This window comes from Andrographis paniculata, unplaced genomic scaffold (genome assembly GCF_009805555.1).
Source record: "Andrographis paniculata isolate CXL003 unplaced genomic scaffold, ASM980555v1 Contig51END, whole genome shotgun sequence".
Taxonomy (NCBI): Eukaryota; Viridiplantae; Streptophyta; class Magnoliopsida; order Lamiales; family Acanthaceae; genus Andrographis; species Andrographis paniculata.
Window position 1 is genome coordinate 188,375 of NW_026137586.1, and position 25,632 is coordinate 214,006.

Genomic DNA, 25,632 nt, shown 5'->3' on the forward strand with positions numbered 1-25,632 from the left:
AAAGATATATATATATATATATATACAGACACACAATGATTTAGACAAATCTATTTAGATAGAAAGATATCTTGCAAATGAAAAAAAAAAAAAAAAAAAAAAAGATGATGAATTGATCAAGACAAGATAATAATTAATCAAGACAGTATTTTAGTGAAGTGAGAATTTGAAGTATTGCATCATTTAGTTGATGTTTATTTTAATTTTAATTTTTATTTGAATATGATATTTTATGAGACTTAAAATGTGTTTTTTTAAAAAAGAAAAATTGTAAAAATCAAATAGTACGAAAAATGACAAATAAACACACATTGCGTATTTCTCAAATTTTCAGTATATATTAGAAAAATAAAAAATAAAATGATTCATAAGAAATAAAATCAAAGTAAATAAAATTCATATTTTTATTAATAAAGTAAATGATATCACCAACAAAAATAAAATTACTTAAAACAACCGGCTTCGGTACAACATGCCAACTTGCGCCTATATACAGCGTGGTTCTAAACTCGGGTTGGCATAGTTAGGCGCAATTTTGAATCCAATGCCAAGTTTAGGCATTAGTTAGTTTAGATATTGATTAACAACCTCGCTTATGAACGAATAAGTATTTTCCATCTTGTTTATATTAATACCATCTCTTAATTTACGTCTAGTATACGCATAAACATAGGCTTAGGGTTAGCATTTTGCGTCAACACTAAGAACAAATTGATGCTATGTCCCAAGTGTAACGGGTCGGATGATTCCTCCGCGAACACCTTTTTTGTTAGCCTAGCGATTCTTCGGCTAGTACAGCCTTGTACACATCTTTAACGCACGCTAAAGTAAGAACACTATAAGATGCACCTGGCAAAGTAGAGTGTTTTATTAACTCTCAAAGCTGAAGTGAAGCACAAGTGAGGACTCCTCCTCTTTATATAGGCACTCTATCATGGATATGCTAAATCTTAGCAAGATATGGATACGTAATATCTTATCAAATCCACACTTGGATTTGCTATATCTTAACAACCTACAAATATAGATATCTAAATAAATAAAGAGATATGGATAAAGATATCTAGATAATCTAAATCTAATTGATAATATCATCAATTCAGTTGAGGGGCAATCTCGGGGGCTTCTAGAATGTTCCAGAATATTTCAGGAGGCTTCGAAACATCTTGAAGGATCTCCGCTAGCCTCTGGGCGTTGGCGTGCCGCCAACTCAGCATCCGTCTGCATCTTCCTTTCGGCAATACTCGGCTAAAGTTTCGGTCCGTGACACAAGGAACTAGACAAAAAATGTTAATATTATGGGTTGTGTACCGTGATTTTATGTCTAAATAATGATTGAATTGATATTTTATAAAATAAAATAATGTATTTTTATTAAAAAAAAATTAAGATTATTATATAGTATTTATATATATATATAATCATAAGAAAAAGAGCCTATATTGCTTCAATACACAATTAAATGAAAAAAAATGATGGCCATGCTTGTAATTGGGTGAATTTGAATGTAATAGCAAACTTTAAAAATGAATAGATTTGGAATAATTAAATTTGGAATTCTCACATCTTATTTTGATATTTATTTGAAACGAAAAAATATTTTGAAATACTTTTAGAATATAATTTAATGTTTAGATGCAGTAAAAAATTATAAAATATATTTATGTAGTCAATGATGTAATAGGTGATAATGACCTGCAGTTTAATATAAGAAAATAGTTAGAATTAATAACTTTAAAAACTCGAAGGGTGTGTTTGTACGGTGGTTTGGATTTTGAGTTAGGATTTGAATAGTACAAATTTTGAATTTAATAGTGGTATGATGTGATATAAATAAGTGTTGATGTGATGTTTTGAATGTAAAGTTAATTTTTAGTATAATATAAAAAATAAAAAATAGGTGTTTGATTTGATATTTTTTGGAAAAAAAATGGAATGAATAGTGAATTTAAAATTCAATCTTCCAAAACAAACACACCCGAAGTACATTTCTAATAAAGCATTAAATGAACTTTATTACAATCAATATATACAACTTAATAACTGTCGGCCCTATTTTGGAGAGTATTAGGTATAGTTAGGGGTTTACGTAGTGCGCACTTTCGGATAGCGGCTGCGGGTTCCACGTCATAAAATATATATATATATATACAATTTAATTTAATATTTCTTGTATCTATTAATAATATATATTTTCGTCGTTCATAAATAATATATATATTTGTGGTAAATACAAATTTTATAATATTATAATGCCTAAATATCTTTTTCTTATTTTATCACATTAATACATAAATTAGATGTGATTTTTACAATCTAAGATCTTATTTGGTTAAATATATTTTAAATGACTAATCAAAAGTACTATTGAGACTCATTTGATAGGAGAGATTTGAATTAATACTATTTCAAATATTACCATCAATCAAAGGTATTAATTTTAGTTTGACAATGCAATGAATGCCAAAGTTAACTATAAATTTACATTCATTCCTTTTAATGTTTCAAATATTTTTTACATTGTATCATTTCAAATGTTTTCTGCAACCAAACGATAATTTTACAATGAAGTTTAAGGGTCTGTTCGTTTAACATATTTTTACGAATTTTTACTATCCATTAAATTTTTTCTCTAAAAAAACATTAAATCAAATATTTAGATTCTCAAACTATGCATAAAATGAGGAATTTTTGTATTCATCTCGACTTTTTTCCATGATCTTTTTGCGTGTATATTATTTTCATAATATATTTTTCATACCATACAAAATAAAATAAAATAAATCAATTCATCTAAAAAATGCTGACCGATCAGATTCAATATTTTATCTCGCATAAAGGGTTCCCCTAATGCAAATTGTTTTGCAATTGTTGTTTCTGATAGTGTTTTGAAATAAATTGACGATATTTTAATGACACAAATGAAGATAGATGATCCAATACACGAGATCAAATGACATGTCTAAGATGGTTACATAGAAGAAGGAAGATTTGTCCATAAAGGATATTAATTTGTCCAAGAAACAATAAAAATTGACGACGCATTGACAAAGAACATAGTGTTTACATGATGCCAAAATAATCTAAAATTTAAATACGTAATTTAAACCAAAAATCGAATATAAAAAAATTATCAAGTAAATTAAATACATCCCAAAATATGCAAAAGAATAGCGGTGAGGAAGAGCATACTTATGTTGTGTTTTATTTTTATTTTTTTTAGTATCTTCTTGCTATTGTTATGCCAAAGTAACTCGAATATCTCGATTTTTTTTTTTTTTTAATTAAAGAGAAAATGATTGGTAAAACATGATACACCTCCAATGTGAGATATTTTCAATAATTTGATTAACTCAAATATTTTCCCTCTTTCTTCCTCAATTCAAATACACATTCTCAAAGCCCATTTTCTGATATTTTTTCCTTCTTTGGATTTTTTTTTTCGTATTTTAAATTAAAATTAATATTATTTATTCATCTTACAAAATTTACAATAAAGATATATTATTTTCTTTAAAAAAATATAATATTAAAATATTATTAAAATAAAAATTTGAATCAAACATTCAATTTTAAACTACAACAAAACAAACTCTTTAAAGATCAAATATTTTTTAATATATATATATTTTTAATGTGATTTCTTCTGAAAATAAATAAATATATATATTTATTAAAATATATGCCAAGTAAATAATATTAATTTTGATTTGAAATGTTAAAAAATAAAAATCTTAGTAAAGATAGATCTTATAATATTAATAAAAAATCATATTGTTTTATATTAAACTATCAAAATATTCCTAATAATATATATATTTCCTATTAAAAAATACTATCAAATACTCTCTCCATTAGCCTTAAGATCACATTTACCTTTTGTGTATTTAACATTAAAAATATCCTCATATTTGTATAATTTTTTATACAAATATTTTTCTATTAGTATTAAAATACTAAAAGAAGTATTTTTATAATATAATAATTAATATTCAAAAACTAACACGCAAAAAATAAATGGACCCTTAGAGCCGAACGAGACGAAGATAGTATAAAATATTAGTACTCCCTCCGTCCTAAAACTATAGTCTTAATTGGGTTGAGTACAAGATTTAAAGAATATTAATATTATATTGGTAGTTGGTAAAAAGTATAGATAAAAGACTTTTTTGTCTTTGTAAGTGTATTAGTGTAAAAATAGTTGCAATTGTGTAATAAAAATAAAAAAGTAAAGGTAGTATTATGGTGATATGGTTATTTATAAAAATAAGACTATTGTTTTGGGACGGACAAAAATGATAAACAAAACTATTGTATTGAGACAAAAAAAATATTAATTATAATATTAATAATAAATATAATTGTATCGAACAGATCATCCTGTAATTACAATATTTTATATTTTAGTATGTATTAAAAATACTCTACAATATATTCAAAATAAGAAATAATTAACTATATTTTATTTTATCATATCACTAAAATAAAATTATATATATATACTTCTCTCTCGTCACATCGTCGAATTTCTACTTTATCTTACCTACTTAAATTTTTGTGTATGAAATTAAAATATTGCACCTTACCTAAAGCCAAAGTATTATTTTTATTATTTAAAAAAAAAATAAAAAATAGAAGAGATATAAACAAGCATGGAGGATTTTCTAACCATATTAATATGCGCATAAATCGCCCCCCTCGTCCGCTGCACAAATTTTGACATCAATACTGTAATAATCTATAAATACACATATATACATACACAAAAGAATTGATGACTCCCACCCACTCATTCCCTCAATCATGATACCCCCCTACCCCCTAACCCCCACCCCCCACCCCCTCCACTAACAACCCGTACTACTCCTCCCACTTCATCTCCCTCCCCCTCATCTCATTTCCACTCACTCTCCAACACTCATTCCCTCTCTCTCTCTCCTCTCTCTCTCTCTGCCCTACTTGCTATGCAACAATACATACATAAATACATACACATTTATGTATCTATCTACATCTACACCTACACTTACACCTACATGATCTGTATATGTATTTGTGACTGTGTGTGTATATGCATAGCTCTCTCTCTCTCTCTCTCTGCACCTCCTTTCTCACTCCTCAATTTCTTCTGATCTCTCTCATCACTCTGCAAGCCCTAGCCCCCTCAATTCTGCTATAATTTAATTCCACCCCTTTGATTTGTTGATTACCTTTCGTCTTTAATTCCTTCAACCTCCCTCCATTCCTTTTTAATTATAAAAGTTTCTTGTTTTCTTCTTACAAGAAGATATATATACACATATATATATATATATTCATAGTACTTACAGGCTGGTCGCCCTGAATGTCCATGGAATTGAACTCCGAACGCGTTTGTTATGTCCACTGCAACTTCTGCAACACAATTCTCGCGGTATATATATATATATATGTATATGTATGTATATATATCTTAGGTTGTCTGAAATTGGGAACAGATGAATTTCCCAAGTTTGGGTATTTCTGTTTCTGAGAATCTGATGAAGGGAGAGGTGGTGGCTTCTTTTGGTTTTTATTTTTTATTTTTATTTATTTATTTCTTTACTGAGTAATTATTAATCTGGGTTTTGTGTCTGTGTGTGTAGGAACGATGATCATTTCATGTCAAAGTTAATTTTCTTTCACTATGTCTGAATAATCTTCTGCAATTAATTTGGAGATTGGAGAAAACTTAATTTGTGTGATGATTTTACCAGTCGATATTTTATGCTAACAAGAAATTTGAATTTCTAAGATCCCTAATTACTTATCTTTTTTTTTGTCAGATTATGAGTTTATCAAATCAAAGGGGGAAAAGTAATGCTCAATCAAATCTCAGAAACCCTAATTTGTGATTGAAAAAGAAACCCACAAAAATAGCATTAGTTTGACTTATGCTTTTCTATTTAATTCTATTCTTTAATCAATTAAATTCTGGTTGATTTAAATGATTACAGTAGCTTAGCACTGTGATCTCTTTTTTTTTTTTTTTTTTTGATAGCCAAAATTTCAAGAACAAAGAACAATTAAAATTGAATCTTTTTGGTTTTTTGGTATTATTTAAAATGGTGAATTGTGTCCTTTCGTGATAATAAATCCCTAAATTTATTGCTGAGCTATTCTCATGAAAGTTCGTACTGCACCCCACTAATATAATCACTGTACAGTTCTAAAATTGAATCCCACACACACCTCTATCTCTATCTGCTGCTGTTCCTTTTACCCTTCCTTTTTGTTCATCTCTAAAAACACGCTTTTAGCCTCAAAACTCACTAGCGATTTCTGCATCTTTCCTCCATTTTTATTTTCTTTTTTTACAGTCTGTAAAAAGATAGTAATTAATTAACAAAGTAGGGGGCTTTTCATGACTCTTCATTCTTCTACCACACCCCCCTTCAACTCTCTCTCTCTACAAATGCATATGTTTGTGTGTTGTTGTGATTTCTCAGTTATGCATGCATTCTTGAACAGTGAGGTATCAGTGATGGGAGTGTCAGGCCAACAGAAAAGTCAGAAGAAGCACTGAAACGAGAGAGGGTTGGGGGGGGGGGGGGTTTGCGGGGGTGGGGTAGGGAGGGGTTCCTTTTTAACACAAGGGTTATTATCCATTAAATATGCTTTTTGCTATAAATTTCTGTACATTCTGAAAGGTATATTGAAAAATTAAGGAAGATGATTGTTTCATTTGATTTTGAGATGATTGTGCTATTTGTGTACGTGTATTGAATAAAAACGAATTCCTGCATTGAATGGTTTCTTTGCTCCTTTTAGGACATTCCATTTTCTTGATCAGGATGTAATCTCTTGTTTTTTTTTAGACACACACATAGAGACTAGGGTTCTTTCTTTTGTATATTATTGATAATATAAAATCATTGCTCCATAAATCTTCAGATTAATTAATTAAATTTGTAATTGTTGTTGTTGTGATTCTTCTTATATCTTACAGATTCTTGTGATGGATTTATATCTGCAGGTAAGTGTTCCATGGGGGAGCATGTTCACCATTGTTACTGTAAGATGCGGACACTGTGCAAACCTGCTTTCTGTCAACATGGGAGCTTTGCTTCAGTCTGCTCATCTCCAAGAATTCCAGGTACTGGAACCATTGGGTGGGTGGGTGGGGGAGATTGACCCAATCCTAATTTCTCATTTCTCCCCATAAAAAACCTTAATTAACAAAACCCTTTAATGTGATTCATAAAAATCTCCATGGTTTGTTTCATTGACATTAGTCACTATTTATAAAATAAAAAATAAAAAATAAAAACTTTTTTATTTATTAGGTTAGTGAATAAATTAATTGTTATCATTCAAAATATCATATTTAATCTCTATTTATCTCGTATTAAATACTATTTTAATTCTCTTGTTAACAAAAAAAAGATGAAATTTACTATTTTAGTTGTTGTTTTTACTATTTTTAAATCCCCACATCCAAATTCAAATATTAAAGAAACACAAACATTTATAATTAGTTGTCTTCTATATATATGATTCTATTACATGAAGAAATTAGATCAATGAATTTTTGTAGTGATTAATAATGATTCAACTAATTAATTTTTGTGGTGATTAATAATTAATAATTAATTATCAAAGGTGCAGCTAAAGCAGCAGCAGCAGCATTCTTCTTTCATGGGAGACAGCATATGTCTCAAAGAAAATGGATCATCATCTTCATCGATATCATCTTCATCGAAGTGCAACAACATTAATAGCAACAAAATTGGTCCACTACAGCATCAGGTTGTCCATGAACAACCTAAGATGTCTCCAATTCGACGTACGTAAGCTTTCTTTATAATTCTATTTCTATCTACTTCAAATTTGGTCCTAATGCTCGGAAAAAAAATGAAAATTTAGTTATGTACCTATAGCAAATTATCACTATTGTCCGTATATGTTTTTGGCTGTGTTTTGATCCTCTGTCTTGCTAAAAAATTTGAATTTTCTTGTCATGGCAAGAATTTTAAAAGTTTAAAGCACAAGATTAAAAGACAGCCAAAAAAACGCACATATATATTGAGGGTTAAAATTGATAATTATATATATATATATATATACACAATAGTGTGTTTGGTCTTACAATAAAATAATAATATTAATTAGTCGCATGAGAATATATATCTTTTCATAATTTCAAATTGCCCTAATGCCTTCAAATAATGAAATTCACCATTTCAAATTGTCCTATTATTTTTGTATCCTCCAAATGAATAAAGAGAAAAAAAAAAAATATATATATATATAGTATATATCTTCATGTTACATGAATGGAAAACACAAATTTAAAAATATACGATATATATAAAAGAGTAATAAATAATCACATATAGGTAACTAGTCAAGGTCTTTATTTGGTGATTTTTTAATAGTATATTGAATATAAGCCTATTTTGTAATAAAAAAGCAATATATATTTTTAATAAAATTATGACGATTACTTATATAATACAAATTTGAAAAAAAAAAACAAAAAAAAAAAAATCTCAAAGTACTCATAATTAATGTAAAATGTGTATATATATTTTTCGCAATGGTGCTGTATGGTACATTGCTTACACCTTATCATCTTTTAGAAGACACACTGTGTAAAAGCAATATATATATATATATGTATGTATATGTGACCTGTAATGATTGTGACAATACAAACATATTAATAAAATTCATCATCTCATCTGCAAACACTGCATGCATGCACACACACACACACACACTCTCTCTCTCTCTCTCTCTCTCTCTCTCTCTCTCTCTCTCTCTCTCTCTCTATATATATATATATATATATTTAGCACTTCTGTATGGTTTGTGTATAAGGCATCCCCACCACCCCCTGTGTTTTAAATCATTCTGCTTTTATTCTTTCTTACATGTCATTCATGGGATACGGCTACATTACATTTTTACATTAACAGTTTTTTTAAAAAAATAAAAATAAAAGACTAAATTTTGTGTAAAAATTATTATATGATTCACCATACATCGGCCAAATCAATGCATAATATAAAAGTGGATTATGAGTGTGTTTGGTTTCTATATTTGTTTTTATGTTTTATTGAATAGTTAGATGTTGTCTTTTGTGTGATTAAATAATAGTATATCTTTGTAAAAGATCTTAAGAATTGCACATTAAAAATCTAATAAAATAAAAGAGAATAAAGCCCATAAAATTAATTATTTTTTTTTTATATAATGTTAAAATCCGCAGTAGCTTCTTATAGGTGCGATATGTATAAATCTTTAGTTGAACCTAATAGTTTGCGTAAAATTGTATGTGTACTTTGAGTCTAATTGAAATATTTTTAGATGCAATATACGTATGAGAAATTTATCATGTAAATTTTATTCCATTATTTACTTATGTATTAACAAATTTATGTACAAAATTGATATTGTACAAATATATATACTATTTTAACAAGCATAGTGCATAATATTTCATACATGTATGTTAAGACATGTTTTTATAGATATAATTAATCATATGACTTTTCCTCTCTTAATTATAAGGATTTATATATATAATTTGTTTTTTTTTTGGCATTTTTATCATATTTGTAATTTATGAATGTGGTAATAATGTCTTCTTTTACATGAGGCATTCTATGGTTAGTTTCAATTTAGTTTTGAATTAAATTTTATTTATCTATTTACTTGGGACTTATCTTTTCTTACAATATATTAACAGCCCCGGAGAAGAGACAACGCGTTCCTTCAGCGTATAATCGTTTCATTAAGTAAGTATTTTTTTTTTTTACTACCTTGTAATAAGTTTTATTTATTGTTGCTTTTCTTCGCCGGAATTGAATAGATGATACAAGATCGCGATAAAATTTTAACATGCATTGAATTTGAATGAATGTAAGGTTTTATTTCATGTACAACTTGTGTATGTTGTTCAAATGAATTAAAGATGAATAGAATACACTATATATATATATATATATATATATACATATATTTAGTTAATTAATTATGAATTCAATTCATTACAGGGAGGAAATTCAAAGGATCAAAGCAAGCAATCCTGAAATTAGTCACAGGGAAGCTTTCAGCACTGCTGCAAAGAATGTAAGTCTTGCGATGGTTATTAATTTTTTTTATTATTATTTTGAATAATCGTGTTTTAATTCTGTAAATTGCAATAGTTTACGATTTTGTCTTATAATCACATAATGATGTATGAATTACATTACAAGACAAAAGGGCGAACTATTGTAACTTATGAAATTAAAATTGGGCCATTAAACAAAATTGATGATAAAATATGTGTGTATTCATGGAAGGAGAATATAATTTAGAATAATCTTAATTCCTTGTCCAATTCTTACAGTTCCCAGTTGCGTATTTTGTAGGTGATCCTTAATTTACAACAAGTAATAGAAATGAACTTAGCTGTTAGATTTTCTTCATGTCCCTTAGGAAAACCCCGAAATATATACAAATAGTAATTTGGTTATAATTTATATACAAAATAATTATTCATGTTTAAATTCGTTACATATGACTATTTTAATGGTAAGTTACCTATATATTTATTATGCATATGATTGTTCAAAAAAACATTGCATTTTGGCTATTTTTTGTGACTATTCAACTTTTAGGGGAATTCGTAAATTTTGTTTTGTGTGTAGGATATAGTTGGACCTAAATTTTAAATAATTGAAACTTACATAATAAAATTTGAGAAAAGTGATAATATTTGTACATATATTTGTATTTGATTAGTAATTGGTATTTTATGCAGTGGGCACATTTTCCACACATTCATTTTGGATTAAAAGTGGAGAGCAACAAACAAGCAAATCTGGACCGTCCACATGCGGCTGCATCAGCTCAAGCCACACAGAAAAAATCTCTTGCTATTCCCTAAGATAAATATATATAAATTAAATAAATAAAATCAATAAAAAGAAAATGAAATTGCAATTGTCCAAACCCTCCAAGAACAAACTAAAAAAGAATATATATATATATATATATATATATATATAGAATGAGGGATTAGATACTAAATATTATGTATATGTATGTATGTTCAATTCTAGGGTTTGAAAATATGCAATTCATTTTTTTGGTATCTTCTTTTTTCCTAAAATATGAATTTAAATTTGGTATGTAATAGAGAATTTTAGATATTTGTGCTTACAAAACGAGATCATATATATATATATATATATATACACAAGTATTTATGTGTGGTTATGGATTTATTCATTGTGTTCACTAATTTTATCTTACAAGAAATTTAGAAATATTTGTTTGCTTTAAGTTGTATGTTCAATTATTCTTTTGTCATTATTTATATAATTTGATCTTGATTTTGTGTGTCGTCTGATTTAAAAACATAGTAGCAATAAGAATGTGACTGAATATTTTCGAAAAAAAAAAATTGGTTAACTTATGAATTTGATCATTAAGTTTTAATTTAGACATTGCAAAAACAAAAAACAAAATATATATATATATATCATCTTAGACACACTTTTGAACCCTCATCTTTTACAAGTGCAAAATTTTGTCTATGCATTAGAAAACTATTGCATGGAAATTTTATGAATTGTTTAATAAACTTTCTATAGCTATCTCTTCAAGAAAAAAAAAATTCAAAAAAAAATAAATAAATAAAAATGGTTTCATAATGTTAATAAGGGATTTGATGCTTCAACTTGAAACTAATTAGTTTTAACATTCTTCCTCCATATAATAATCTCAAAAATCTTAACCAATACCATGATAATAAAAGATCTGATAAAGGAAACAAAATTTATTTGTTTAATTAAAAAATATTTCTTAAAGAAAATTTATTTTATTGTGATATAAAGTTCAAGATTGGAATGATACCAAGAGTACCATTTTCATAAAATATTTGAGGTATATGCATTGAATTCAAAATATTCGTGAAATTCTCAAGTGTGTTTATTTATAGGGGTTTCGATTTTGAATGGAAAAAATTTAAATTATAATTGTTATTTAATATGATGTAAATATGTAATAATACGATGTTTTGAATATAAAATTAAATTTTAAAATAATATAATAAATAAAAATTTAGATGTTTGATTTGATATTTTTTAAAAAATAAATAAAACAGTAAAACTGAAATCAAAATCTTACAAGTATTTAAAATTAACTCCATCAAATCAAACTTATTTGAAATAATCACTCCATCTATACCGTAAGTAACATCAACTATTATTAAAATATAACATAAAATTAATAATTAAACAATACAATAAACGGTTAGTTTAAACTTTTTAGTATTTAAAAGTTTTTTACAATACAATTTCATCATTCTTAATATATATATATATAAATATATTCTTTTATATATACAAAATATTAAGTTCAACTATTATTTCACTTAACAAATAATAAAAATAAAAAATAAAATCAAAACCTTTAAAAATACAAAAATAACACACCCTAATTATACCATTTTACCTATAGATATATATATATACATATTTTTGTGTATGTTAGTGAGAAATGAAAGCATTGCCCTGTATTCAAGGGATATGTATAAATGCATTTATATATAGGCGGGGTGGGGGGTTGATGGCTACAGTTCAAGTGCTGATGAGTCAATGTCAAGCGATGAACTTATATATATATATATGCACACATACATATATATCAGATATTATATATATATATATAATATTATTTATCTCAAATAATATATACTTTGTGTATTTTCAAATCTAAATTTAATAAGTTCGTCTCTGTTGATCCATTTAACTAAAGTTGTAGCTAGTAAAATTCATTTGTATAATTGTATCTATTTTTATTTATTTTTTTCTTTTTTGAGAAAAATGTAGTTAAAGTATAATTATTACAAATTAAATAATTAAAAACAAAAACGAACAAACAAAGGCACCCTTAGGTTGATCCCTCGCGTGTGTGTATATATATATATATATATATGTGTGTGTGTGTGTTCAATAGTTAGTGTCTGTGTCGAAGGCTGAAAAGTTTGAAGCTTTTATGAAATCCTACTTTAGTCAAAAGAGAACATTGCAATATCTTCAATTATATATGTATCTAATATAAAAATATCTTTTATATATATATATATGTAAATTTGGTCTAATAAATTTTATATTTTACTCTCTCAGTTTGGTCCATTAATTAAGTATAAATATATAAATACAAATATTTTTGTTCTTAAGTGAATTTTTGAATTGATGCATTTTTATATTAGATATGAAAAATTCTAAAATGCATATATTACATGTATTATATTTAGAGTATTTATTTATTGTATTTTTTATAATTATAAAAATACAAAATGAACAAATTCATTTTATATTTTAAATATTCATAAATTTATATATCATTAAACTAAATTACAAAAATTAAATCAATATACCAATTTGTACAAATAAAACAAATTTTTTACTACCATTAAAATATAATATTTATTAAATAATCTGGTAATAATAAATTAATAATTACTTTATTTGTTATATTTAAAAGTACTCTTTGTAATGTAATAAAAATAATTGTACGTTCACATAAAAAAAAATAATAATAATAACTTCTATGTAATTAAACTACTACTATTATACATAAATTAATTTATAGTATAAGGAATAAAAATATTAAAATTATTTTACATATTTTAAATTCATTAGAAAAAACTCAAATGATATATAAAAGTGAGAAGGACAAAGTATTATATAAAGTGGACGATTTTTTTTATAATAATAATAATAATAATAATAATTAGCTGTGGAATAAAAAAATAATGATTAAAACAAACAAAAAAACAAAGCTGGCAGCAGGAAAATCTGCATGAGAAAAAAGTGGATTATCAATTATGGTATTTTTTGTTAGATATATTTTTTTAATAATTATAATTATTTTTTGTGTGTATAAAGTATAGAATCTGTAATGTCATGTCATGTAGTTGGGGTTGTTGGAATTCAGTGTCATCAGCAGCTTATAATCAACGGTGTGGATCCAATCGGACTTCAGATCCCGGACCTCAGTAAAATTGCTCCGACAAATTCTGCCATTGCCTTCCTCTTGTGTCTCTCTCCATAAAGCTTAACAAAAGCAAGAGTTACTATTTCAATTCATTATTTTAAAAGTATAACTATATATAATAATAACTCGTATTTTAAAATATCCCAAAAAAAATAAAAATAAATACAATTGCATTTTAAAATGTTTGTATTTTATAAAAGTGTTGGAACGAATTTTTTCATTTCAAACATAGTGTGCACGTTGTAATTTTGCATTTGATAGAAAAATAACGAGCGGAATGTAAAATTGCGAAATGATTTATTTATGCAATTCGAATCTAAAATCCTAATTAATCCAAAGTGAATTTACTATCCTAATTGAAAAAATAAAAATAAATATACACTTCAACATATAAAGCAAGCCCAGTGAAATATAAAAAATATTAAATATAGTAATATACACACTATAATAACACACAAAACATATTCTTTTTCTATACATAAAGCAATTAATGTATATAATATTTAATATAATAAAAAATACGATTCTTATAAAATACTATATCATAAACTAAATAGTACCCAAAAAGAAAAGCTGGAATTAAAAATACCAAAAATGAAATAAAATAAAATCCATAATATATAAAATTGATTATATAATTCACTTGAGCTTAACCCATAATATACACGAAATCCTACCGGAACAACGGGGCATTCTTACAACAACGACAACTAATTTGTATAATTCATCCACTCGAATCTAATGTAAGAATGAAGAACAAATCTCTCTGTATATATTCGATGATTTAAGGTAATTAATCATGTAGCCATTGTACCTAAAGCATATGTGATGTGAGAAAATATTGCTCGGAATAAAAAATAAACTACATTACCCGATTCGATTCGAGCCGAGCCGAGCTAGTAATAGCGAGGGTTGTTATACGCCCGTCCCTTCGGATACGGAACTTTGGGTATGTATGCATTATCCCAAGCATTCGGATACGGAGCTTTGGGCTCGTACGGTTGATCTCCAGCGTTCAGGTACGGAGCTTTGGGTTCGTAGGGCTGATCTCGAGCATTCGGGTACGGAATTTTGGGTTCATACGGTTGATCTCGAGCATTAGCGGGGAACTGACCTCTTGCGCTGTAGGAATCAGAGTTGAATGCTCGGTGTGGCTCCGCTGCATCGAAAGCGCGGGGATCGCTAGGGGTAGTTTGGTAATTTTGCATCACCATCTGCTGGTACTGCTGCTGCCTTGCTAGAGATTCTCTTCGGAGAAATTCTTCCCGCTGCGCAGCATGCTGGGCTCGGATCATCGCGAACTGCTCCCCATACTGTGCACTGATCGCATTCAATCTCTGCATCGAAATGGTGAGACATGGATTTGTGAGATCAGAAAGATGTCAGAGCATCATAGAATGGAAAAAGATCGAATTTTTATGTATGACAGATTGACAGTGTATCATTCATTCGCTAACGGTATATATACGTATAACATACTAAAGAAATCGAAAAACCTAAAGAAAATTGAAATGGAAAAGTTCAAGATATCAAAGCCACCTTTCCCGATTCTTTTTTTGTCACCACTAAGTAGCAGTAGACAACGTTATTGAAAATTTACGCCACATAGTGTCACTTTAGCAAATACCAAAACAGTGCGAAATAAAAGAGTTAAAGAAATCGGACCTCTCTGTGTCTAGCATTTTCGGCATCCTCAGAATCGGCATGCTCCTTGCTCAGTTTTGTGAGGTCATCGAGGAATCTCTGTTCAAGAGATTCATATGTCTGCACAACTCGGGGGTCTTCATATCCTATCTCCATATCCTCTTCATGCGCCTGTGATCCTGTCTCTCCGCCACCTTGTCTCTCCAACGGCACCATTGGATCCAGCCTCTGGCCTTGGTAATAGGATCCCGGCATTTCACACAATTGACCTATAAACACAAATGAAGGGAATGAAGAATTAAATATTATTGTATGTTACTTCCGATTTTTCTTTCGCTTCTAATTTGAATGTGAAGATATTAGGTTTCTCCTTTTCGGTGTTCAATGAGTTGGTGAAGTTACTATCTAATAACATTCTCATCCCACCAGGCTCCGGACGACAAATCTAAATCTTCACTTCACAAAAAATTTATAGATTCAGTTTGAATTTCCAGACGTAAAGTTGTACCGGGTTCTACAATATGGCGGGTGAAAGTAAAATTGCGACCAGTCCCTGTCAAACACTTGAAAGCATCAACTAAACAGTTGCGGTAGATAAAGAAAATCAAACAAGAATCTTTTGTTTGAGGTCTAAAATTAAATGAGTCAACCATAAAAACGACTATCAATAATAACCAGTTAAGCAAGTGCCATTTGTCTTAAATTCGTATGCATCATCCATCCAAACAAACACAATAATATTGAACCCACGAAGGAAAGTTATCAAAGAAATAAACTCATTCCAACCACCGAACCTTTCCAATCTTGATAATTCATTCATTTTCTGATAGATAACAAATCTCAATGCAAGAGCTAGATAGATTCCCAAACAGACCTATGAAAATCAATTTCACGCATTTATTATTTCCATGTTTGTTTAGGCAACAATCCACATTAGAGTTGATTATATTTCCACTTTTCACGTTTCCAAGGATGAAGAACATTAACGAGAAGGACAACTGATCCTAAGCACGTGCAATGATCATTGGGTCAAATATTCGTAATTTAGCATCCTAATTCAATAAACCAAACTTTACACTAGTTTTGCAGATTCTGACTAATAAAATTGATTACAAAAGGGCCCACTGCCTCATATTACAGAAATCCCGTTATATATTACAACTGTCATTTCTTACACTAAACAAAAAGAGTAGTAATTTTTAGCAAAAGGCCACCGGTTAGAGTGTCTGTGTCAGTAGGTAGTATTCTATATCTTATCCAACCTTCCACATCAAGAAAAAATGCATAGGCCAATCGTAAGTAGATTATCATTATATCACACACTTCTACTAAGGCTGAGCTTAATAGGAGCTCAAGCCTTAACTTAACATAAACCCACCGTATACTACATCATCTATTAACTCAAGAAGTTCACCATTTAAGATCTAGCTCAGCCATATAACTTGCTTGGCCCCAAAAGCTATGTTCATCAAAGAGACAAATTACATAGAAATTTCAGGGCTAGTGAGCAAACAAATGCCATCTTGTACATTTTTATTTTGAGCACGCCAGCTATGTCGACAACACATGTAGTGAATCCATTGGGCACCATTTTACTTATCTATATTAAAATTTAAGCTGAATCGAATTAAATTTATGATTTATTACATAAGATTTGTTTTTACAAATGGTAATTACAATTTATGCATATAATTTTGCACAAAATTTCATTACAAGTTTACGGACATTGCTCGTAGCTAGCCTCTAAAAATGGCTTTACAAAAGAACACTAGAAGGATAGACAATTAAATCTAAACAAGTAAGAAATTATTAGTTGTTGATGCAGCCAAAATTGTAAAATGTACAAAAGAAAATCATCTCAGCTGAAAGAAACAAACAAGGCATAAGTTCCAGAAGTTGATGGAATTATCGAAACACATTCACAATCACAAACAATGATTGCGCTAAGATTTTTGTTCATCACCAATAAATGTATTTTGTAATAGTCTCAGAATCAATTGTCAATATATTCCACTTCACCTACACGCTAACAAAATTCACTGCAAGGAATACACGATCAACGCCGAAGAGCTGGAAAGTAGGGCAATCAATCGAAAAAACAAAAAATAGAAGTTACCATCAGAAAATGTAGCAGCCAGAGGCAATTTCATCTGCGCGTCATCGCCTTCCCACCGCCATTGATTATTCTGCAGACCTCCATCCTTCTCGCCGATCGGCTGCTGATCTTGGTGGCGCCCCTGGTAATAGCCAGACTTGTTACTCTGATGGTGCTGCTGTGCGGCGCCGCGACCACCACCGTATGCACGGCGGCCGCCGCCGGAATCTCCTCCGTAGAGGCCTCCTTGCCCTCTCATGCTTGTACGGAATTCCCTAAAAATCGAAGGCTTCGCACTTCGCAGAGGTAGGGTTCAGAAATTATTAATTAATATTTTAATATATTTATAATTTTATTATTAAAACTATAAATATTATTAATTATAAAAAAATAATATGATAATATTATAATTAATTATTATTAATTAATTAAATATTTTTAACTTAACACGTCCCTAATTAAGGTTCAATTCATGTAAAAAAGAGAGTATAAAAATAATAAATATAGTAATATTTTTTAAATTAAATTTATGGAAAAAATTAATTTTGGTTCCAATATAATCAAAATTAATCAATTTTGATCCAAATATAAAAAATTCATCAATTTTGGTCCCAATATAACCAAAATTTATCAATTTTGGTCCCAATATAAATAATTTCAATCAATTTTGGTCTCATTATAAACCATTTTTATCAATTTTGGTCCCACCGTTAAACAACTAACGGAAATTGCTGATGTTGACACGACGGAGGTGACGTGGCAGTTGACCTGGAAAGTACAGTGTCCCGTGTAACAACATTGATAAAATTGGGACCTTGTACTTTCCAGGTCAACTGCCACGTCACCTCCGTCATGTCCACGTCAGCAATTTCCGTTAGTTGTTTAACGGTGGGACCAAAATTGATAAAAATTGTTTATAATGAGACCAACATTGATTGAAATTATTTATATTGGGACTAAAATTGATGAATTTTTTATATTGGGACCAAAATTAATTAATTTTAATTATATTTGGACCAAACTTAATTTTTTCCCTTAAATTTATTTATTATCACATAATTAATTAACTATAAATATTAATTATTAAGGTGTCCGTACATAGAAAATTAATAGTAATAAATAAAAAATAATTTGACTATTTTTTCGTGTTTTATTTAATAAAAATAGTCGTGTTTATTAGACAATTTGAAAAAATAAACTACCATTGATACTGGGCCATAAGGCCCAATAGATCATATGAATTATGGGCCTGTCTTTAAAAAATGGCTCAATCGGAAAACTGTTTATAGAGAAATAGCAAATGCATAGGTTATTTTACGTGTATATTCACTATATTATATAATAATAATGAATATTCTTAATATAATTAATCGATTTAATAATATATTCGTATCATATATTTTAAAAATATATATACTGTGGATGTATAGACCATTGAAAAAAACTTACTTATATATTAAATTATAGGAAATTTTATTGAATCATATAAAAAAGACATCAAACATTTTTATAAAATATGTTAAATTTACTGATAGTACAAACAATAGGACATTGAAGAAATGGTAAAATGGCCAAATTAGAGGTTTACGTGGAATGCTTTTGTGCTTGTGTGCCCATTAATATTATTTCAATTTTTTTGGTGATTTTTTAGGGAGACAAATTTCCATGTCTTATAAAATTTGTCATACTTTTTATAGCAATTTAAATCACTTTTTTTTTTTTTTTTTTTTACAATGAGAATTGTAATGATCAATGATATGTGCAACTTTATGTTTTATTATTTACAACTTTGATGAGAAATTAATTTTTAATCCATTATTTATTGAATATTGAACTTAACAATGGAAAACAACAATCTAACAAATGTAAAAATTTGTATCTTTTAAAAGCAACAAGATGCTAAGAAACTATTCAATTCAAAATCACATATAATTTGTTTAAATAAGAATTATTTAAGATGGCTCTTTAGTTAAATAAATAAATAATAAAATGCATAATACTCTAAGGTAACACACACACACACACACAAAAAAAAAGTAGTAACATTTATGGATCAATAACCAAAAGAATTTTAAGTTTGTCGTAAAATAATCTATTTGTAGTAACGTAACGACAAAAACATATTTTTATCTTAAAATTTCAATATATTGCTAATAATTAAAAATTAGTTTGAAAATAGTATTTTATTTTTTATAATATTATAATATATTAAAATTAAGATAAAAATATAAACAACTAGTAAAGTAGAAAAAAGAAAATAAACAGTGTTGACAAAAACTTAATAGTTAATAAAAGTGTATTTAAAAAAAAAAAAATCAAATAATGAAACTATAAATTTAAAATAACTGAATGTCATTTTAGATATTTAAAAAAAAAAAAAAATTAGTAACAAGAGAATATGTATAATATATAAGCATATAATAATTTAAAGTTCCGTACAATTAATCTTTTTTAAAATAAAAATAAAATAATAAGTATCTCTATCAACTTTTAAATTTCACAATAGGGTTTTATGCCATTTACACTAAAAATATACCAAAATAAGGGAAACATAAATAGTATTCACAAATAGAATCATCTTATCCTCTTTTAAGTCCCATCACAAAAAAATAAATAAAATTAAATTAAAATTAAAATAGAGCATCTAATTATTACAACTCAAAACCATTATGCTTTATTTTTATTTTCATTTTCATTTTCATTTATTTTATTAATTTTTTCTTGGTACACAAATGTTGTTCCACAAATAGCACTCATACTACAATGTTCTTTTGCTTTTGCACTTGATTTGGAAAGACATTCATTTTATTTATATTTTTTTTCAATTAATTCTTCATTCTAGAATCCTGGAACTAAATTTATAGTTTTTTTTTATTTTAATATTATGAATGTGTTTACACAATAACTATATATGTATTAATCAACTTACAAATATTTTGAAAATTTAAATTTTAGATAAAAACTTTAGATTTTAGAATTTAGACTTTTAAATGTATATTACGATGAATTGTAGTTTATAGGGTCAATCTTTATATTAAAGATTTCAATTCGAATATCATATATAAATATTTATATCCATTTCAGATCTAAAATATTCGTTATTTTAAATTTGCATCATAACTTTATTCCAGTAAAATAGTAACTTATAACAATAAAAACATGCTGACAATGTTATTGTCACAATCATATGTTACCGACTATGTAGTAATGGAAAGTTATGCGTATGCCAGTTCATTATTCTTACAAAAATTTTATCCAAAATTATCTGTAATTTAACGTCACACATCTATAAGTTTAATCTTGTAGCAAGATTTTATTCCCTTAGAACATGACTGAAAGTTTAAACTATCAGTAACAAAAAAAAAAAAAAAAAAAACCTACTGACAATTGTTATCGGTCATGTATAGACGATCATGTAATAATAATGAAAATTTTTGTGTATAACGATTCTATATCCTCGTAAAATAAAAATTCTCATCCAAAACTTTCCCTAAAAAATAATGATGCATATTGAGAGAGGATAATTGTGTATAAAGTAGATATTAAAAAGAAGGGTTGATGAAAAGAATTCCAAAGAACAAATGCAAAATGTAGGAATATATGTAAGAGTGAGTGATTCTTGTCTTGTGTTGTTGGTCTTTGCTGGCTGCCAATTTGTAGGAATCAAACAATCTAATGCCTTCATACTTGTTTCTCACTCTATCACTTCCATAAATCTTATATACTATTTTGTTTTTATCGACAAAATTTAATCGAATCGACAAATCACTGAATATCAATCATTATAACTTTTTAGATAGTTTTATACTTCTTCTGTCATTCAATTTTGCGTTCAAATATTTAGAGAGGTATTTCAATGAAAATGAATAATATTTTGTGTGTATATATATATTATTTTTTTTTATACACTATCAGCAAAATAAATTAATTTTTTATTCAAAAGTCACATAAAAATATATGAAATTACATCCATGAAATTTTGCGAATAACTTTTTATAAAATTATGACATTTCTATCAAATAGTTTATATGATAATGATTTTATATAACAATAGAAGCCGCTACAATTTTGTGATTTTTTTAAAATGATAACATTTTTATAACAAATCACATAATACTCTCTACGTCAAACTTTTTTTTTTGTCTAATCATAGAAAAATATATTTGTTTCTTTTTTTAGCAAAAAAAATCATACAGTTTTTACCCTTTTAACTATTTTTTTTATTTTTTTTACTATAAAAAGGTAAAAAAAGATACACCAGAAAAATGTAAGTTTGACTTTTTACTATAATTTATGTACAAAGCAATTGAACAAATTTTGATGGGGGAGTAATATTTTTACACTTCATTTTACTTTATATCAATGGAAGTTGCAAAAATTTTGTAAGTTTATATTTTTAATAAAGTTACAGTTTTTTTATTTAAATTATTTGTTAGGAAATCATGAAATATACCTACTTCATTTCTTAGGATTTTTTATTTTTTAAGTTTTTTCTCCAAACTTTTCGAACCAACATTTTCCTCTATTGATGAAAATTGTATAATTGTAATTTAAAAATATTGGGCACTGATTCACTAAATATGTTTCAATAATATTGTTAAGCACAAAAAATAATAATAATAGTAAGTGGCAGTAGGATTCTGGGTAGGGTCTGAATGAAAGCCAAAAGGTCTGGAGGTCGGGCAGAATAAAGGTCGGGAAAAGGAAGAAAGGTAAGATCTCAAGAATTGATCCAAATCCAGACTCAGGTACTACCAAGAGATGGTTGTCCGTGATCAGCAGTTCGGGCTGTATTCAGGTCGGGCGGAGTCTAAAAAAAAAGGTGTACCCAAGTCGGGTAAACCGTAGATCGGATGGAAGGCGAAGTCGGGCAGACGCGGAGGTCTGTCAAGAGGAAGGTCGGGCAAGGAAGAGGTACGGACAGACGCGGAGGTCTTCGGTCAAAGACGGAGGGCGGCTGATGCGGAGGTCGGCCCAAGTGAGGTCGGGCGAAGAAGCAGGTCGGGCGAAGGACGAAGTCGGGCAAAAGAAATTTGGCAGTGGACAGGCAGGTCGGGTAAGAGGCAGGTCTGAGTTCTGTGACTGGTGGGAACGGTTGAAGGAAGTTGTAATACGTGTCAATAGAGGAGAAATTGGTGGTCGGTTGACAGCGGTTGCTGTAACCGACCAGACGGCGGTTCAAACCGTTTTCTCTGAAAGGCTATTTAAAGGATTCAAATCCGTCAGAAAAGGCATCTTCAATCAACTTCAACAAAGCAAAGTCAGATTTGGGGATCACCACTTTAAATTTCAGTATTTTATTTTCCAGTTTATTTTCTGTACCATACAGTGTTTAGAGATTCCTAATCTCAGGCACTAATTAATCAAGTTTAAGGATATTTTCTATATCTTTGAATTTTACTTTATTTTTGTTGAAAAAATACATCAACAAATTGGCGACCACAGTGGGAGAAAGGCAAGATTGCTGATCCTACATCAACACAAAATGTCATACAATTGAGGTCTGGCCGAATCATCAGAAAAATCAATATGGTAGGCACACAACCTCAAATATCATCAGCACCGGTGGGAGAAAATGTTTCATCACCAGTCATGCCAAATCCAGGGGAGATTCCCCCACCACCTACCGATTGGTTGTCTTATGTTCAACAAATGAACAACCAGCAAACTTTGGTTATGCAGAACATGTTGCGTGAGCAACAAACGAACATGTTGCGTGAACAACAAAATCTAATACAGAACATGGTGGATCAGGCATTCTCCAGATTCACCCTGTATCCAAACATGTTTCCAGCCGTGTCACCTGCTCGTTTTCAGGCGATTTTTCCAGGATCAACGTTTGCAGGGCCAACGTACGTTGACAGTACGTTTCCAAGCGTCACAACTTTCAACCGAACAGATATGGGGAAGATTCCTCTAACTTTCCCAGATAATGTTCCTTTGGGACCGAGGGTTGATAATACCCAGCCGAATGAGAGATTAGGAGGACAGACTCATAATCCCATTCCAACCGAACCAGCCTTCTCTAGAGAAGAAAGGTTGGAGGGACAGACTCATAATCCCATCCCAGCCGAACCAGCCTTCTCCAGAGAAGAAAGATTGGGAGGTCAGACTCACGATCACATTCCAGTGATCGACCATATTCCACCCAGAGTAGATCCGGAGGATATTGCTCAAGTTCTGCGGGTGCATTTCGGAATGAATCCGCAAACGGTGAACAGGCCGGTTTACCAGAGGCCATTTCCAGAAAGGATCATTAACGATCATCCTCTCCCGAGAAATTATAGGCCACCAGACTTCTATTCTTTTTCGGGAGAAGACGGAGCCTCTACCATTGAGCATGTGGGTCGCTTCACGGCTCAATTGGGAGAAGTAGGCAACAATCCGTTTCACAAGTTACAATTGTTTGGATTGTCGCTCACAAGAACAGCTTTTTCTTGGTATGTCAGTCTGCCGCCTGGACAGTTGCAAACTTGGGAAGATTTAGAGGCAGATTTTCATGCAAGGTTCTTTAATCCTCTGCCGACAGTCTCACTGATAGACCTTCTGGAGATCACGCAGATGCCGGAAGAGACCGGCTACCAATTCATAGAGAGGATGCGATTGATGAAGGGACGATGTCCTACGATGATCAATGAAAGCGAAATGACCAATTTGGTGGTCAGGAACATGCATACCAGACTTCGCGAGGCCCTGACAGCCCACGACTTTCAGGATCTGGCCAGTTTAGCATCCACGGCAAGAAGGTTAGAATCCTTTTTTACAGAAAATAATCATGACTTCCGTCAGGGGGGAGATGCTGAAGCAATGTTAGTGCAAGATCGATCAATGTGCAGACCACCACCAGTCCGCGATAAATGGAGGTCGGGTCCAACGTAGCCTCAGAAGATGGAGGTCGGATCTGAGGTTGACGTAGCCTCGGATGCTGACCTGCAAACTCCTAAAACATCACTGAAAGTGATGTTTAGGAGTCTTGAGGAGAAGGCTTATTGTTAAGCACAAAAAATAATAATAATAGTAAGTGGCAGTAGGATTCTGGGTAGGGTCTGAATGAAAGCCAAAAGGTCTGGAGGTCGGGCAGAATAAAGGTCGGGAAAAGGAAGAAAGGTAAGATCTCAATAATTGATCCAAATCCAGACTCAGGTACTACCAAGAGATGGTTGTCCGTGATCAGCAGTTCGGGCTGTATTCAGGTCGGGCGGAGTCTAAAAAAAAAGGTGTACCCAAGTCGGGTAAACCGTAGATCGGATGGAAGGCGAAGTCGGGCAGACGCGGAGGTCTGTCAAGAGGAAGGTCGGGCAAGGAAGAGGTACGGACAGACGCGGAGGTCTTCGGTCAAAGACGGAGGGCGGCTGATGCGGAGGTCGGCCCAAGTGAGGTCGGGCGAAGAAGCAGGTCGGGCGAAGGACGAAGTCGGGCAAAAGAAATTTGGCAGTGGACAGGCAGGTCGGGTAAGAGGCAGGTCTGAGTTCTGTGACTGGTGGGAACGGTTGAAGGAAGTTGTAATACGTGTCAATAGAGGAGAAATTGGTGGTCGGTTGACAGCGGTTGCTGTAACCGACCAGACGGCGGTTCAAACCGTTTTCTCTGAAAGGCTATTTAAAGGATTCAAATCCGTCAGAAAAGGCATCTTCAATCAACTTCAACAAAGCAAAGTCAGATTTGGGGATCACCACTTTAAATTTCAGTATTTTATTTTCCAGTTTATTTTCTGTACCATACAGTGTTTAGAGATTCCTAATCTCAGGCACTAATTAATCAAGTTTAAGGATATTTTCTATATCTTTGAATTTTACTTTATTTTTGTTGAAAAAATACATCAACAAATATATATATATATATATATATAAATTTAGGTTTATTTAATTGTAATTTGA

The 25,632-nt window shown here is 29.7% G+C and overlaps 2 protein-coding genes across 4 annotated transcripts; one reads left to right on the forward strand and one right to left on the reverse strand.

Annotated features, from left to right (window-relative positions):
• The first annotated feature begins 4,877 nt into the window (after positions 1 to 4,877).
• LOC127253880 (putative axial regulator YABBY 2) lies at positions 4,878 to 11,104 on the forward strand. 2 transcript variants are annotated; one of them, XM_051278676.1, is made up of 6 exons: positions 4,878 to 5,413; positions 6,995 to 7,114; positions 7,621 to 7,804; positions 9,713 to 9,761; positions 10,020 to 10,095; positions 10,772 to 11,104. In XM_051278676.1, exons 1-6 carry the CDS (start codon positions 5,345 to 5,347, stop codon positions 10,895 to 10,897), a joined length of 624 nt encoding a protein of 207 aa, XP_051134633.1. In that variant the 5' UTR covers positions 4,878 to 5,344; the 3' UTR covers positions 10,898 to 11,104. The 2 variants fall into 2 exon arrangements, with proteins under 2 accessions (XP_051134633.1, XP_051134634.1); XM_051278677.1 differs by having other exon boundaries at positions 7,627 to 7,804.
• A 3,531-nt stretch (positions 11,105 to 14,635) lies between these two features.
• Positions 14,636 to 18,060, reverse strand: LOC127253927 (uncharacterized). Of its 2 annotated transcripts, XM_051278748.1 has the most exons (4): positions 17,777 to 18,060; positions 16,169 to 16,213; positions 15,682 to 15,929; positions 14,636 to 15,353 (listed from the first exon to the last, which is right to left on the reverse strand). In XM_051278748.1, exons 1-4 carry the CDS (start codon positions 18,012 to 18,014, stop codon positions 14,913 to 14,915), a joined length of 972 nt encoding a protein of 323 aa, XP_051134705.1. In that variant the 5' UTR covers positions 18,015 to 18,060; the 3' UTR covers positions 14,636 to 14,912. The 2 variants fall into 2 exon arrangements, with proteins under 2 accessions (XP_051134705.1, XP_051134706.1); XM_051278749.1 differs by lacking the exon at positions 16,169 to 16,213.
• Positions 18,061 to 25,632: the final 7,572 nt, after the last annotated feature.